Here is a 16,207-nt window from a genome sequence, read left to right as displayed (position 1 = left end):
TTAACCAGTTTCAGAGGCGGTGAGCAGTGCTTGTTGTCTGCCACCAGGCCACAAGACGTGGACCACGCCCATCAAGTCTGCCGGCGCGAGCGAGGCGGACTCATTCCACCGGGCGGTCAGCTGGGTGCTGGCCATGGCGCAGTGCTTCGCCATCATGCCCGTGCGCGGCGTGCGGGCTGCCTCCCCCCACTCACTGAGGTAACGCGCCAGCTGAGCACCCTAGTGCGTTTCGTTTTTCCAACTCTATGTTCACTGAAACTACTGACAGTGGCATCCTTGCTTCGTGAATGATTGCGCGGTACATGTTACTCATCCAGACTGCCTCACACGGTTGTAACTATAGCGCATATTTTCGACTCTTTACTTTCTTATCAGAGTACACAGCCACTTAAAAAGCCACATGTCCGAAAGAACAGATACCAATTTGATCTAGCAGTCACTGTGAATTAAGACAAAAAGGAATTACAGACACTGGATGCGAATGAGCGTTGATTGAGATCAATGGGAAAACTCGAAAATTTGTGCCGGACCGGTATCCGAATCCAGGTCTCCTGTTTATTTGGCAGATGCTCTCACCACTACGCCATCTGGCTAAAGTGGTCGTTACAACTGCACGGAACACATCATTGGTCGCATCGCGTGTCTGTTCTTTCGGACGTATCTCTTCATTGCAGATGCACACCTGGATCGAAGTCTTACGGGAACTGGCGAAATGTTGCGAGTAATGAGGGTAATGGGCAACGGGCACTACGTTAGTAGTGTATGGATAAGATGAGAATTTGGGCTGACGGGAGACGTGCTGGGGTAGTCTGTGCAGATGCACTCAACACTGTGTCCGGATGGCTCAGTGCTCAGGGCATCTGCCTCGTAAGCGGGAGACACGGGATCGAATCCCCGTCTGGCAAAAGTTTTCAACTTTCTCCATTGATTTCAAGTAATGCCAACTCGCAGCTAATGTCTGTAATTCCTTTGTGTCTTAAGGTGAAAATTTGTTGACCTCTTATGGAGACGACGTTGGTACCAATAGAGTTTTGTATTTAAGATGTTGGTACTCGTACAAATAGGGCAACAACGTAAGTCAAAGGCTAACCTTTTTTGCGAAATACGTTTGTTTGTATAGTTTTTTTTGCCTAAGTAGTAATGTTGTGTTCGTCTCGTTGAAACAGATGGACTAGCAAGTATGGGGCGTGTACAAGCACGCAGAAGGCCAAATTCTGGGGGACTACATGACTCATATTCTAAGCTCTCTGGAAAGAAGCGTAAAAGTTAGTCAATACTTCTCGCAGTACAGCGATCAACGATGAAATAGCGAAATAGCCGGAATCTTTGGTTTTTGACTAAACCAGGTATCAGTGTACATAGTATGTGTGACAGGTCTCTCATTTATAACATCGTGTTAAATTTTAGTGCTGTGTCTAACGGAAAAGCGGACTCTTCCCGACGTGTAACTGGTTTCGGTAGCGCTTCAAACGGCCATCCCATACCCTTTCCCACACTGGTCTTCCACTGTCATAGGTGTTGAAAAAGGTTCAAATGGCTCTGAACATTATGGGACTTAACTTCTGAGGTCATCAGTCCCCTAGAACTTAGAACTACTTAAACCTAACTAATCTAAGGACATTACACACATTCATGCCCGAGGCAGGATTCGAACCTGCGACCGTAGCGGTCGCGCGGTTCCGGACTGTAGCGCCTAGAACCGCTCGGCCACTTCGGCCGGCTCACAGGTGTTGAAATCCGTTTAAAAACCGACAGCCAACAATGAAGAACAGAAAGCAGTGCTGTGCCTATCAGTAACGAATTTCACTTGATACAAGTCTGTGTAGTGTGTTCGTGATGTTTACAGACCTATACATCGTATATCATACTGAGATGATTAAAATATGATTACTTTTGACAACTACATGGAAAAGCAACACCCTTACACGACATGAAGCAGTACTTCACCCTCATCGACGTAATCGCACCCATGATGATTGACAAACTAAAACGTATTTGTCAGATGGTGGGTCCTGGACTCTCACCACTTCATCTATTGTTTGTGGTCTACTCATCACAGCCGCTAAAGATTAAATCACGCCGTACAACTTGTAGCAAAATTATACATATAGATCGTGACGTACTGTGTGTTATGCAGAAACTCAACGTCAGCTCATAACTAGCAAGCCAACAATAAACGGTAAAAATTCATGAACTTAGTGTGCATCCTCTTAAACCCATGACCTTACAATACACGCACAAACTATCCGATTGACGGTGGTTCCATTCTGTGGTTGACTAATAAGTTCCGTCAAGTGATGGACGATAGAGATGCTGTTGGCAAACATCTCAAGACCATTCCGACGCCTCAATGCTACGAAGATTATAGCAAGTTGTCCAATGGAGATTAAGCAATGCGTACGCAATGCCCATATGAGTCACCCTCGTTTCATCGTGTGCAGCGATATGAGCCCAACGATTCTGTGGAGGAAACTGCATAGTACTGTATATCTTCAGAAGGAAAAAAAAAAGCATTAGAAACTGTTCTTCATATGTTAGCTGACGACCTCAGAAACGTTCTTCGGCGAGATTGAGCCCCTACGCTGCAATCACCATGTATAGTCCACAGAATGGACTCTTAATACATATTTCCAACATAAAACGTGTTGCTACAGTCTCGACAAGGAAGGCAGTAAGGGAATCCCTGCTGAAGTACAAGTACTCGTGCTCCCGCTAAACCCATGTTCAAGAACGTTACGGAGAACATTATACGTCTTGACAGATATATTTGATTTCTCTTTCTTGAAGAGGATGGGAACGAATGGTAGTAAATATCACGACGTGCGCGTAACAAGCAACACCTTCAATCACGTACATTATGTTATCAAAAGTATCCGGACACCCCCAAAAACATACGTTTTTCATACTAGGTGCATTCTGCTGCCACCTACTGCCAGGTACTCCATATCAGCGACCTCAGTAATCATTAGACATCGTGAGAGAGCAACCTGGGGCGCACCGTGGAACTGAAGGACTTCGAACGTGGTCAGGTGATTGGGTGTGACTTGTATCACACGTCTTTACACGAGATTTCCACACTGCTAGACATCCCTAGGTCCACTGTTTCCGATGTGATAGTGAAGTGGAAACGTGAAGGGAAACGTAAAACACAAAAGCGTACAGGTGGATCTCGTCTGTTGACTGACAGAGACTGCCGACAGTTGAAGAGGGTCGTAATGTGTAATAGGCAGACATCTATCCAGACCATCACACAGGAATTCCAGACTGCATCAGGATCCAGTGCAGTTACTATGACAGTTAGGCGGGAGGTGAGAAAACTTGGATTTCATGGTCGAGCGGCTGTTCATAAGCCACACATCACTCTGGTAAGTGCCGAACGACGCCTCGCTTGGTGTAAGGAGCGTAAACATTGGACGATAGAACAGTGGAAAAACGATATGTGGAGTGACGAATCATGGTACACAATGTGGCGATCCGATGGCAGGGTGTGGGTACAGGGAATGCCCGGTGAACGTAATCTGCCAGCGTGTGTAGTGCCAATAGTAAAACTCGGTGGTGTTGTGGTGTGGTCGTGTTTTTCATGGAGGGGGCTTGCATACCTTATTGTTTGGCGTGGCACTACCACAGCACAGGCCTACGTTGATGTTTTAAGCACCTTCTTGCTTCCCACTGTTGAAGAGTAATTCGGGGATGGCGATTGCATCTTTCAACACGATCGAGCACATTTTCATAATGCATGGCCTGTGGCGGAGTGGTTACACGGCAATGTTGTGCCCTTCAGTCCTGAGACTGGTTTGATGCAGCTCTCCATACTACTCTATCCTGTGCAAGCTTCTTCATCTCCAAGTAACTACACAACCTACATCCCTCTGAATCTGCTTAGCGTATTCATCTCTTGGTCTCCCTCTACGATTTTTACCCTCCACGCTGCCCTCCATTATTAAATTGGTGATCCCTTGATGCCTCAAAACATGTCCTACCAACCGGTCCCTTCTTCTAGTCAAGTTGTGCCACAAACTTCTCCCCAATTCCATTCACTACCTCCACATCAGTTATGTGATCTACCTTCCTAGTCTTCAGCATACTTCTGTAGCACCACATTTCGAAAGCTTCCCTTCTTGTCAAAAATATTTATCGTCCATATCTCACATCCATACAGGGCTACACTCCATACAAATACTTTCAGAAACGACTTCCTGACACTTAAATCTATACTCGATGTTAACAAATTTCTATTCTTCAGAAACGCTTTCCTTGCCATTACCAGTCTACATTTTATATCCTCTCTACTTCGACCATCATCAGTTATTTTGCTCCCCAAATAGCAAAACTCCTTTACTACTTTAAGTACCTCATTTCCTAATCTAATTCCCTCGGCATCACCCGACTTAATTCGACTAAATTCCATCATCCTCGTTTTGCTTTTGTTGATGTTCATCTTATACCCTCCTTTCGAGACACTGTTCATTCCGTTCATCTGCTCTTCCAAGTCCTTTGCTGTCTCTGACAGAGTTACAATGTCATCGGCGAACCTCAGAGTTTTTATTTCTTCTCCATGGATTTTAATACCTACTCCGAATTATTCTTTTGTTTCCTTTACTGCTTGCTCAATATACAGCTTGAATAACATCGGGGAAAGGCTACAACCTTGACTTACTCCTTTCCCAACCACTGCTTCCCTTTCATGCATCTCGACTCTTATAACTGCCACCTGGCTTCTGTACAAATTGTAAATAGCCTTTCGCTCCCTGTATTTTACCCCCGCCACCTTCAGAATTTGAAAGAGAGTATTCCAGCCAACATTGTCAAAAGCTAGAAATGTAGGTTTGCCTTTCCTTAATCTATTTTCTAAGGTAACTTGTAGGGCCAGTATTGCCTCATGTGTTCCAATATTTCTACGAAATCCAAACTGATCTTCCCCGAGGTCGGCTGCTACCAGTTCTTCCTTTCGTCTGTAAAGAACTGGTGATAGTTCGGTAATTTTCACATCTCCCAACACCTGCTTTCTTTAGGATTGGAATTATTATATTCTTCTTGAAGTCTGAGGGTATTTCGCCTGTCTCATACATCTTGCTCACCAGATGGTAGAGTTTTGTGAGGGTTGGCTCTTCCAAGGCTATCAGTAGTTCGGGGCTTTGTTTCGACTTAGGTCTTTCAGTACTCTGTCAAACTCTTCGCGCAGTATCATATCTCCCATTTCATCTTCATCTACATCCTCATCCGTTTCCATAATATTGACTTCAAGAATATTGCCCTTGTATAGACTATATACTCCTTCCACCTTTCTGCCTTCCCTTCTTTGCTTAGAACTGGGTTTCCATCTGAGCTCTTGATAGTCATGCAAGTGGTTCTCTTTTCTCCAAAGGTCGGTTTACTTTTCCTGTAGGCAGTATCTATATTACCGCTAGTGAGATAAGCCTCTACATCCTTACATATGTCCTCTAGCCATCCCTGCTTAGCCGTTTTGCACTTCCTGTCGATCTCATTATTGAGACGTTTGTATTCCTTTTTGCCTGCTTCATTTACTGCATTTTTATATATTCTCCTTTAATCAATTAAATCCAATATCTCTTCTGTTACCCAAGGATTTCTATTAGCCCTCATCTTTGTACCTACTTGATCCTCTGCTGCCTTCACTTCTTCATCCCTGAAATCTACCCATTCTTGTTCTACCGTATTCCTTTCCCCCGTTCCTGTCAATTGTTCCTTTATGCTCTCCCTGAAACTGTGTAAAACCTATGGTGTAGTCAGTTTATCCAGGTCCCATCTCCTTAAATTCCCAACTTTTTTCAGTTTCTTCAGTTTTAATCTGCAGTTCATAACCAATAGATTGTGGTCAGAATCCATATCTGCCCCTGAAAATGTCTTACAATTTAAAACCTGGTTCCTAAGTCTCTGTCTTACCATTATATAATCTATCTGATACCTTCTAGTATCTCCAGGCTTCTTCCATGTATGCAACCTTCCCTGTAATGGACTGGCCTGCACAGAGTCCTGACCTGAATCCTATGGAACACCTTTGGGATGTTTTGGAACGCCGACTTCGTGCCAGGCCTCACCGATCGACATCGGTACCTGAATGGTCTGCCATTCCCCAAGAAACCTTTCAGCATCTGACTGAACGTATGCCTGCGAGAGTGGAAGCTGTCATCAAGGCTAAGGGTGGGCGGACGCCATATTGAATTCCAACATTACCGATGGAGGGTGCCACGAACTTGTAAGTCATTTTGAGGCAGGTGTCCGGATGCTTTTGATCACATAGTGTATGTATATAGAAGGTGATCCATTGATGTTACTAACTTTCAAGAAGGTGAAGGATAAATGTATCAATTTGAGGTAACTGTCTGTGTACCAGAAACGAAGGAGTCGAAAATTATGAGCGAAAACATTCTGATACCTGTGACAGTGGAACACATATACCGGTACCGTTGTTGCTGATAATGTAGGGTAGGCAACTTTCAGAGGTGGTAGTATGGACCAAAGCAAGAAAAAAGTCCATTAAACATGGGCTCTAAAATGCATACCTGAGAAGGTACGAGCACTTGCTCATCTTCGCTAGCCTGAAACACATCTCCTGTATAGAACCAGAGCTCATAGCTCTTAAGGTATGCGTTTTAGAGCACGTTTAGCAGTCGTTTTTTCTTGTTTTGGTCCACACTACCACCTCTAAAAGTTGCGTATACTACATTCTTAGCCTTAACAGTAACGGTACATATGTTCCACTGTCAGAAGTACCCAAATGACTTTCACTTGTAGCTTTCGACTCGTTCCTTTCCAAACCAGGGACCCTTGTGACGTTTTTGATCCAACCACCGTGATTGATGGCGAGATCTTCGGAAAGGCAGCTGAGGTCTGGTTGTCCTCCAAGTGACAGAGTGTTTAAAGGTGCCGAGTGTCCTCCGCGTTTGCGCACGCCGTAAGAAATCCAGCAAAACGCTCTCATAATCCGTTTCCTGATTTCCAGAATGATTTTCTTGCTGTTGGATAAGTTCTTTCTAAAATGAAATGCGATAATGGCGTCTGCATTTTGCTCGAAATTTCTTTCCGTCTTCTACCATGCCTTGTGCTTTAGCTTCCGGAAAAAACATAAATTCTTGTTTCACTTCTAACACATTACTTCAAATTCTAATTATTAGAAGGAAAGAAGCAAGGAAGGAGAAAGACTGAAGTTTAACGTCCCGTCCACAACGAGATCATCAGAGACGGAGCACAACCTCGGGTTACGAAGGGTGGGCAAGGAAATCAGCCTATTTCAAAGGAACCGTCCTCATATTTGCCTGAAACGATTTAGGGAAATCACGGAAATCTTAAACTTGGACCGCCGGACAGGGATCCAAACCGTCGTCCACTCGCATGCGAGTGCAGTGTGCTGACCGCTGCGGAGGAGGAGGGGGAGGAGATTAGTGTTTAACGTCCCGTCGACAGCGAGGTCATTAGAGACGGAGCGCAAGCTCGGGCGAGGGAAGGATGGGGAAGGAAATCGGCCGTGCCCTTTCAAAGTAACCATCCCGGCATTTGCCTGAAGCGATTTAGGGAAATCACGGAAAACCTAAATCAGGATGGCCGGAGACGGGATTGAACCGTCGTCCTCCCGAATGCGAGTCCAGTGTGCTAACCACTTGACCGCTGCGCCAACTCGCCCGGTGTCGCCGTTGGAGATTCATTTTCTTCTTCAGTACTGCGTATGCTTACCGTCACTTTCGACTCTTTTGTTTATTCTTAAACTATAATTGTTCCACAAAGTTCTTTTCATCGTACTGAGGAGTTTCTCTAAATACTCTTCCGTCTCCATGAGCAAAGTAATACAATCTGCACATCGCAGTGTGTCTGTCTTCTGTCCAAAACGTACGGCGGTATTTATCAATATGGCAGTAGTGCACGAGAACATGTTTGAAGTTTTATCAAAAATCATTTTTGTTTTGTTTCATGAGATCACCAGAACGAGAAAAACGTTAAAGAGTAAATAGAAACCCATAAGAAATTATTGCATTCTTATTGCAGAGATCGCCTCATATCCTATCCCGTCATGTTCAGCCTATCTCAGTCCTCTGCTGGATATAGGCCTCTTCCATATGTTTCCACTGTCTTCCGTTTTGAGCCACCTGGTACCATCGTGATCCAGCTTCACGTCATTATTGGGATCTTCCAAGGCCCCTCGTGTGGACCCATAATAATCTGCAGTGAACAATTGTTGCAGTTTACCTGATCTCGTCGAGCTGCGTGTCCGACCCAGTGCCACGTCAGTCTTGCAGTTTTCTCCATGATTTCTGTTACCTTTCCTCTCCTTCTAATGTCTGACTGACTCCTAGTATCTGGCGCTCCAAGGCTCGTTGTGTGCGCTGTAGCTTACGACTACTTTAGAGTCATAATTTCCAGCTTCTGGAGTGCTGTCCAACTCAGTCATATTCTGCGAGCAATTCTTACATTTTGAGTATTTCTCCCCAGTTTAATTTTGTGGCTAAGGTAGATGTATTCGTCAACAGCTTCTGCTGTAAGTGGTTGGTTGACTGTGATTAGCATTTTTGTTCTATTACTGTTTATTTCCAAGTCAGTCTTCACAGAGACAACTTCTAGTTCTTAGATCATACTCTTTTGTTATTTCAAATCTTCACATATGAGCATAACACCATCGGCAAGGAGTATATAATTCAGACGTGACTCACTGACTTTTATTCTTCTGTTACTCCAGTCAAGTAATTTGAATACATCCTCCAATGCAAGTGTGAAGAGTTTCAGAGAAATGGTGTGATTTTGGCGAACTCCTTTGCCTGCTGGAATCGTACTGGTGATAAGGTTTTCATCCATTCTTTCATAGTCGCCCGTTCACAGGCGTATTTCAGGAGCTTTATATACTCTCAATTTATCCTAGCGTTTTCAAGGACCTTCATGATATTACAAACTTCCACGGAGTCGAAAGGTTTTCGTTATTCTTTAAAGGCCAGATGAATCCGGCTGTTATACTCAGTTATTTTCTCGAGAAGAAGGTGAGCCTCGATGTGATCCATAGGCGAAACAGCTTCCCGAATTCCAACGTTGCGCAACAGGTTGATATACATCCAGTTCTGTTGTGACGTGGTTTGTTACAATTTTAAACAGGAGTTTGTAACGTTGTGGTAACAAACTGACCGGACAATAGTCCTAGAAGTTTTCCTTATCACCCTTTTTTGTGGAGTAGTACCACTTCAACATTTTTTCCATTTTTCTGTTATTCTTGCGGAGTTGATGCATTTGTTGATAAGTATCCCCACAGCTCCCAACGAGTTACTTGATCCTAGTTTCAGATTTAATTTGTTATCATATCCTCCCCAGGGGATTTTGTTTTAGTTGTTTAAGCGAATTTTCAACTGCAGCAGTGATTACTTCTAGTGTTTCTTCCTGTGCATCATTCAGAGCTGCTTGTTCTTGCTCTGACGGTCTGTCTGTGGTTACAGTATACAACTCATGGTAGAAATCCCTAAAAAAATTCAGTAATATTATGTCTATCTGTGACTATCACTCTTTTCTTATTCTTGAGTTTCGTAATATTAGTTCTCCTTGTAGACATACTGTATTTAAAATTTTCATGTTTCGGCTGTTTTCAATCGTCTGCATGTCAGATTATTGTTAAATTCCCTCATATCTTTTCTTATATCTTTCCGGACAGTCTTATTAAGAGTGTATACTCTGCTGTAACCCCGATCATTGCCTTCCTTTCTTTGATGATCTGAGTGGTATTAACTGATAGTTGTGAGTTCTTGCTAGATTTCTGGAGTGCTGCAATTTTGATGTCTGTGGTCATTTTCTCAGCAAGTTCGTTGACTTCTAAAGACTTCATATCTTCTGTTGGACCACGTATCTCAGATAAAGTTCGCTGAAATGATGCTTTGTATTTTCCTAAGTCATTTTCTCTTGGAAAAGTATACTTCCGTATCATTTTTATCGTTCCATTATGAGATCAATGTGAAGGTCGATGTCGAATTTATCGAGTACAGACGTATCTTTGCAGTTCTATTTTTTGTTTTGTGCGCAAAGTCTACTTCTTTCTTGGTCTGACCATCAGGGCTGATAGATGTCCATTTACGCTGGACGGGCTTCTCAGCGAAAGCATTCATAAAAGAGAGATTTTCAGCTCTAAGATATTCTGGCATTCGTTCACCTCTTCCATTTCTGCAGCCTAACGCATAGATACCAAAGTTCCACGGGTTTTCATCTTTCTTTTGTCCTCCTTTTGCAGTGAAATTTCTCATGATGATACCCAGTTGTGTTTCTCAGAATCTTTGATTTTAGTGACACCTCTGTATAGTTATTCAACATCCCTTCATCAGAACTGCTGCTTGGAACATACACCTGAATGATTTGTATGTAAAATTTGCTGCTCAATTTGAGGACAATGTATGTCACTCTAGAAGAAACGCAGACCATTTTGTAAACGAATTCTTTGCTATTATCGTTGACTAGAATACCAACTCCATACACATTAGAATCCTCATTATTTTGTAAGAAGATGTGACCTCGTGGGGGAGTTCTCCTTGGAGAGGTGACTCACAGGTACACGTGGCATCCCATTTAATGTCTGGCAGTTCTTGTCCCTGTCTCTCAACGTCTTCGGCTAGTCTCATAGTTCTTATGTTGTATGTGGCTACTTTTATTTCTTTTTGTCTTTCTTCTGCCAGTTCTGCAATACCGATAGTCTTCGTCTACGTCTTCACTGCTGTTGAGGTCTCCTCCACATCTGGGCCAGGCCAGGTCAGCCAAAATTTTTGAAAGTGTTATTCCTTCCCCTCCACCTTATTCAATCGGGCTTGGGATCAGCTATGGCCCAATTACAAGGGTTGGAACTTAAGTAGTGTGCAACTATTTATTCACAACCGATACAAAAGAGTTACATGTTTGCACCTGCTACTGTCCCTCAAAGTAGTCACCAGCGTTATGTAGAACCAGTTATCAGCGATGTGGAAGGCGTAGTATACCGATAGCAGAGCCTGTTCTGTTGATGGTGCGAATGGAGTGGTCTAAAGTTATGGTGATGGTGTTATCCTAACGACTGTGATGGTGTTATCTTAACGCATTACGTTCCTCCACGGCAGACTGTCAGTGCACAGTATTACTGTTCGTGTTTGGAGCATCACCTGCGACCACCTTTGCGAAAGAAGCGGAGGCACTTTCTGCGCAACCCAACCATTATTTTGCACGACAATGCACGGGTGCATACAGCGCAAGCTGTGGCTGCTCTGTTCGGTCGATGGGACTGGGAAGTACTGTACCATCCACCATACACCCCGGACTTAGTCGTTGTGACTTTGATTTGATTCCGAGGATGAAGGAACCACTTCGTGGAATTCGCTTGAGAACTGTTCCAGACATTCAATAGGCAGCAGACCGCTCCATTCGTACCATCAACAGAACAGGCTCTGCTAACGGTATACTACGCCTTCCACATCGCTGGCAACGGGTTCTACACAACGTTGGTGACCATTTGAAGAACAGTAAAAGATGCAAACATGTAACTCTTTTGTATCGGTTGTGAGTAAATACACTCCTGGAAATGGAAAAAAGAACACATTGACACCGGTGTGTCAGACCCACCATACTTGCTCCGGACACTGCGAGAGGGCTGTACAAGCAATGATCACACGCACGGCACAGCGGACACACCAGGAACCGCGGTGTTGGCCGTCGAATGGCGCTAGCTGCGCAGCATTTGTGCACCGCCGCCGTCAGTGTCAGCCAGTTTGCCGTGGCATACGGAGCTCCATCGCAGTCTTTAACACTGGTAGCATGCCGCGACAGCGTGGACGTGAACCGTATGTGCAGTTGACGGACTTTGAGCGAGGGCGTATAGTGGGCATGCGGGAGGCCGGGTGGACGTACCGCCGAATTGCTCAACACGTGGGGCGTGAGGTCTCCACAGTACATCGATGTTGTCGCCAGTGGTCGGCGGAAGGTGCACGTGCCCGTCGACCTGGGACCGGACCGCAGCGACGCACGGATGCACGCCAAGACCGTAGGATCCTACGCAGTGCCGTAGGGGACCGCACCGCCACTTCCCAGCAAATTAGGGACACTGTTGCTCCTGGGGTATCGGCGAGGACCATTCGCAACCGTCTCCATGAAGCTGGGCTACGGTCCCGCACACCGTTAGGCCGTCTTCTGCTCACGCCCCAACATCGTGCAGCCCGCCTCCAGTGGTGTCGCGACAGGCGTGAATGGAGGGACGAATGGAGACGTGTCGTCTTTAGCGATGAGAGTCGCTTCTGCCTTGGTGCCAATGATGGTCGCATGTGTGTTTGGCGCCGTGCAGGTGAGCGCCACAATCAGGACTGCATACGACCGAGGCACACAGGGCCAACACCCGGCATCATGGTGTGGGGAGCGATCTCCTACACTGGCCGTACACCACTGGTGATCGTCGAGGGGACACTGAATAGTGCACGGTACATCCAAACCGTCATCGAACCCATCGTTCTACCATTCCTAGACCGGCAAGGGAACTTGCTGTTCCAACAGGACAATGCACGTCCGCATGTATCCCGTGCCACCCAACGTGCTCTAGAAGGTGTAAGTCAACTACCCTGGCCAGCAAGATCTCCGGATCTGTCCCCCATTGAGCATGTTTGGGACTGGATGAAGCGTCGTCTCACGCGGTCTGCATGTCCAGCACGAACGCTGGTCCAACTGAGGCGCCAGGTGGAAATGGCATGGCAAGTCGTTCCACAGGACTACATCCAGCATCTCTACGATCGTCTCCATGGGAGAATAGCAGCCTGCATTGCTGCGAAAGGTGGATATACACTGTACTAGTGCCGACATTGTGCATGCTCTGTTGCCTGTGTCTATGTGCCTGTGGTTCTGTCAGTGTGATCATGTGATGTATCTGACCCCAGGAATGTGTCAATAAAGTTTCCCCTTCCTGGGACAATGAATTCACGGTGTTCTTATTTCAATTTCCAGGAGTGTAGTTGCCACTTTTTAAATTCCAACTCTCGTATAATGATATTAATTTTTGATAATTACGTTTATTTAGAAAAATTTTCCGTTTCTGTGCCAGTGTGCGTTTATATCATTCTTGGTTCGTACATATTATGCATTACGACATCTTAGATAAGAAAAAGCTTTCACTACTTCTACGTAATTCGTAGAAATTGCAATAATTTTCGGCTCTATATCCTCCTCCTTTAATTATCACTCAACTATTTTTGTTAATATTTAATCCGTATTATGTCCAGAGTAGCATATCAGTTCCATGTCATATTTGGTCTAAGTTGTCTTACTTTCACACAGAAGTTCAACGATACTGGTGGAGCCACTAATCTTTCCTTTTACAGATTTTTCTTTCACATGATTATCTTGTTCTGCAGCTAACAAACTGAACGACAATTGTAGCAAACTACATTATCGAAACGCACGTATCCTGACTCAGGTTCGCTATTTTTGTCATAGGAAAAAACTTAAGAATGCACTTGCATTTTTCAACAGGGTCCGTGATCTGATGAACTCCGTTTTTATTCTTGAATAGTGATCTAGTAAAACATTTGTTAACGAATTTCAATACTGGTTATTGTGTAATGACCTGCTAGGAGAAAAAAATGTCATTACAATACAGCTGTCAATAAAAAAGTGATTATATCGTCACATTTTATAGAAATATGTTTACTTACATCAAAATGTGAAAGAAATTTAAGGAAGCGCCAGAGTGTGTCCTGAAACCCGTACGATGTTGCAGATTCCAGTGGACAAGTCTGCGAGTGATCTACGCCATGTTTAGCCTGGTGGGATCGACGGTCTTCGCTGTTCTCAGCTGCCTGCACATGTCTTCGCAAGGTCTCACCTTCAGCCGCACATGTAAGTAGCCCAGAGTCCGTACAAGTTGCCCCATGCCGAGGAGTGTTGCAAATTGGCCGGCTCAAAACTGCATAAGTTAGGAGGACCTAGCAGTCGGATTAGTGACAGCTGCTCACTGAGGAGATGTGCTCCTGCTCAGTCAATCAGGTCCTGGTAGGGGGTGATAGTCACGGCGTCAAAGCTTATACTGCCGTTTAGTGGTAATGACGCGCCGGCCGCGGTGGTCTAGCGGTTCTGGCGCTGCAGTCCGGAACCGCGGGACTGCTACGCTCGCAGGTTCGAATCCTGCCTCGGGCATGGGTGTGTGTGATGTCCTTAGGATGGTTAGGTTTACGTAGTTCTAAGTTCTAGGGGACTTATGATCTAAGATGTTGAGTCCCATAGTGCTCAGAGCCATTTGACCCATTTTTGGTAATGACGCAGAGGAAGGCAACACAAAAGACATTAACTCATCCTACCCAGGCCAGATCGCAAGGGAGGGTCGCGCACCTGACACACTACGTCTCCACTCCACCATTACATTAGCACTAGGCTGGAGGGACAACGAGGGATTCAGAATTTCGAATTATTACTCCCTGTTACAACAACAATTGAAGTTACGTTTTACGCTAACAGATCGAAAACGCCCCATTGTGGCTCCATGCACTGTCATTTCTCACTAGTGCTCTAGCAGTACTACATGTATTTCGTCTTAGCAGCTAGAAATCAAGGTCATTTGACATGAAAGAATTGTTAACAATATTTCAATTGTATCCGAATACACGGTTATCGCTTGACAAGAAAGAAGTAAGTTAACGTTACTAAGGATTGCCTGAAGCACCCAGAAGAGAGAGTACATCAGCGATCTACAGCTACATCTACATGGAAAATCTGTAGATCACACTTAGGTGCCTGGCAGAGTGTTCATCGAACCGTCTTCACAATAATTCTCTATTATGACACTCTCGAACAGCGCGCGGAAAAACCGAACACCTGTATCTTTTTGTTCGTCTTTAGTGTTGTTAACAGACGTGGTAGGGTATACAATGGGCGTGAACAACATTAGATTTTAAGTGATCTCTGTGAAGGACAAAGAGATGCTGCGTTCTCGTGTGAGACAGCATTATCAGGACCTGACAGAATTTGAGAGGGGCATCATTGTGGGCCTCCATGATTCCTGCAAGTGGAATCATGCAGTATCCAGATATATACAGGGTATCATGGTTTCGGTTTACCACGTCTGCCCAGTACGAGGAAGGATGAGTGAATTATGCACCAAGCACATCGTAACACCTCCACACCTTCTCTGTCATCAGAGTACAGGCAGTGGAGTCCCTGTAACATTATGTGTTGTCCCGCACCATTGGTCGGAGTCAAGCAACGGGTGGACTAGGGAATTACCGTCCCACGTGTGGGCCGCCGTTAACACACCACAACACAAACGGCTCCGTTTGTAGTGGTGCAGTGATTGGTAAGTACCGACGGCTGATGAATGGCCTGACATTGTTTTTTGTTTTTAGCGATGAGTCCCGGTTCTGCACTACGTCATCAGGGAGTATGGTGGCGGCGCGGGATGTATGGGGGTGGGGGGTGGGGGACCGGGGGGGGGGGGGGGGGCACAGCACTGTATGGTATGAGTTGGGGAGCTATTGGGTATGACTTCAGGTCACCGCTGCTAGCGACTGAGCGACTGTGAAAGTACAACGTGTTGCCTCTCATCCGACAGCATCGAGGTGCCATTTTTCATCTGGATGATCGTCCACACATGGTGCGTCTCTATGAAGTGCCAGCACGATGTTGAGATACTCCTGTTGCCAGCATGATCCCCCGATGGAATATGAGTCTCACCGGCTCGCACGTCAATTTACCCTAGTCACAATATTCAGCATATCAAGGAGCAATTACAATAGTTGTGGGCTTGCTTGCCTCAGGAAGGACATAACTTCTTCATGACGCCCTTCGCAATCGAATTAGAGCATGTATCCAGGCCACAGGGGGTCCAACGTCAAAATAGTAAGTAGGCTGATACTGCCAAGTTCTACGTAAATTTGATTCGATTTTGTAATCATGTACCGTTTCGACCCATTAAGTTTCATTTCATTTCCTCCTCTCCTTTCATTTGCTTCATTTCTTTGCCAGGCAGTGTATTTTTTAAAAAATTGTCTCTTGCTCGACTATGCTGGTATTTCGAAACATTCCCCTCATACGTGCCTCTGAGCTTCTGCGACGTCACGCAGTGCACCAGCCGAGCCGCCTCTGCTACCAATATACTACACACTCACTATGCGATGTGGAGCGCGAGAGACAAATTACTCGACGTACTGTACCGCAGCTTTTCTCATATACATTTATTAGTAGACCTGGGCTGCCTCTTTACACTATAGCGTCTGTGACATCACCCTAAATA

The 16,207-nt window shown here is 45.1% G+C and overlaps 1 protein-coding gene across 1 annotated transcript in view; it reads left to right on the top strand.

Annotated features, from left to right (window-relative positions):
- LOC124594715 (gustatory receptor for sugar taste 64e-like) overlaps nucleotides 1–16,207 on the top strand; it is a 159,036-nt gene that overhangs the window by 17,752 nt on the left and 125,077 nt on the right. Inside the window, exons 3-4 of the mRNA XM_047133083.1 lie at nucleotides 48–198; nucleotides 13,703–13,821. Coding sequence (XP_046989039.1) covers nucleotides 48–198; nucleotides 13,703–13,821 — 270 coding nt within the window. The remainder of the gene's footprint in view (nucleotides 1–47; nucleotides 199–13,702; nucleotides 13,822–16,207) is intronic.

The sequence above is a fragment of the Schistocerca americana genome, chromosome 2 (genome assembly GCF_021461395.2).
Source record: "Schistocerca americana isolate TAMUIC-IGC-003095 chromosome 2, iqSchAmer2.1, whole genome shotgun sequence".
Taxonomy (NCBI): domain Eukaryota; kingdom Metazoa; phylum Arthropoda; class Insecta; order Orthoptera; family Acrididae; genus Schistocerca; species Schistocerca americana.
The sequence above is the reverse complement of the archived record's forward strand: the minus strand, read 5'-3'. Positions and strand labels throughout refer to the sequence as shown.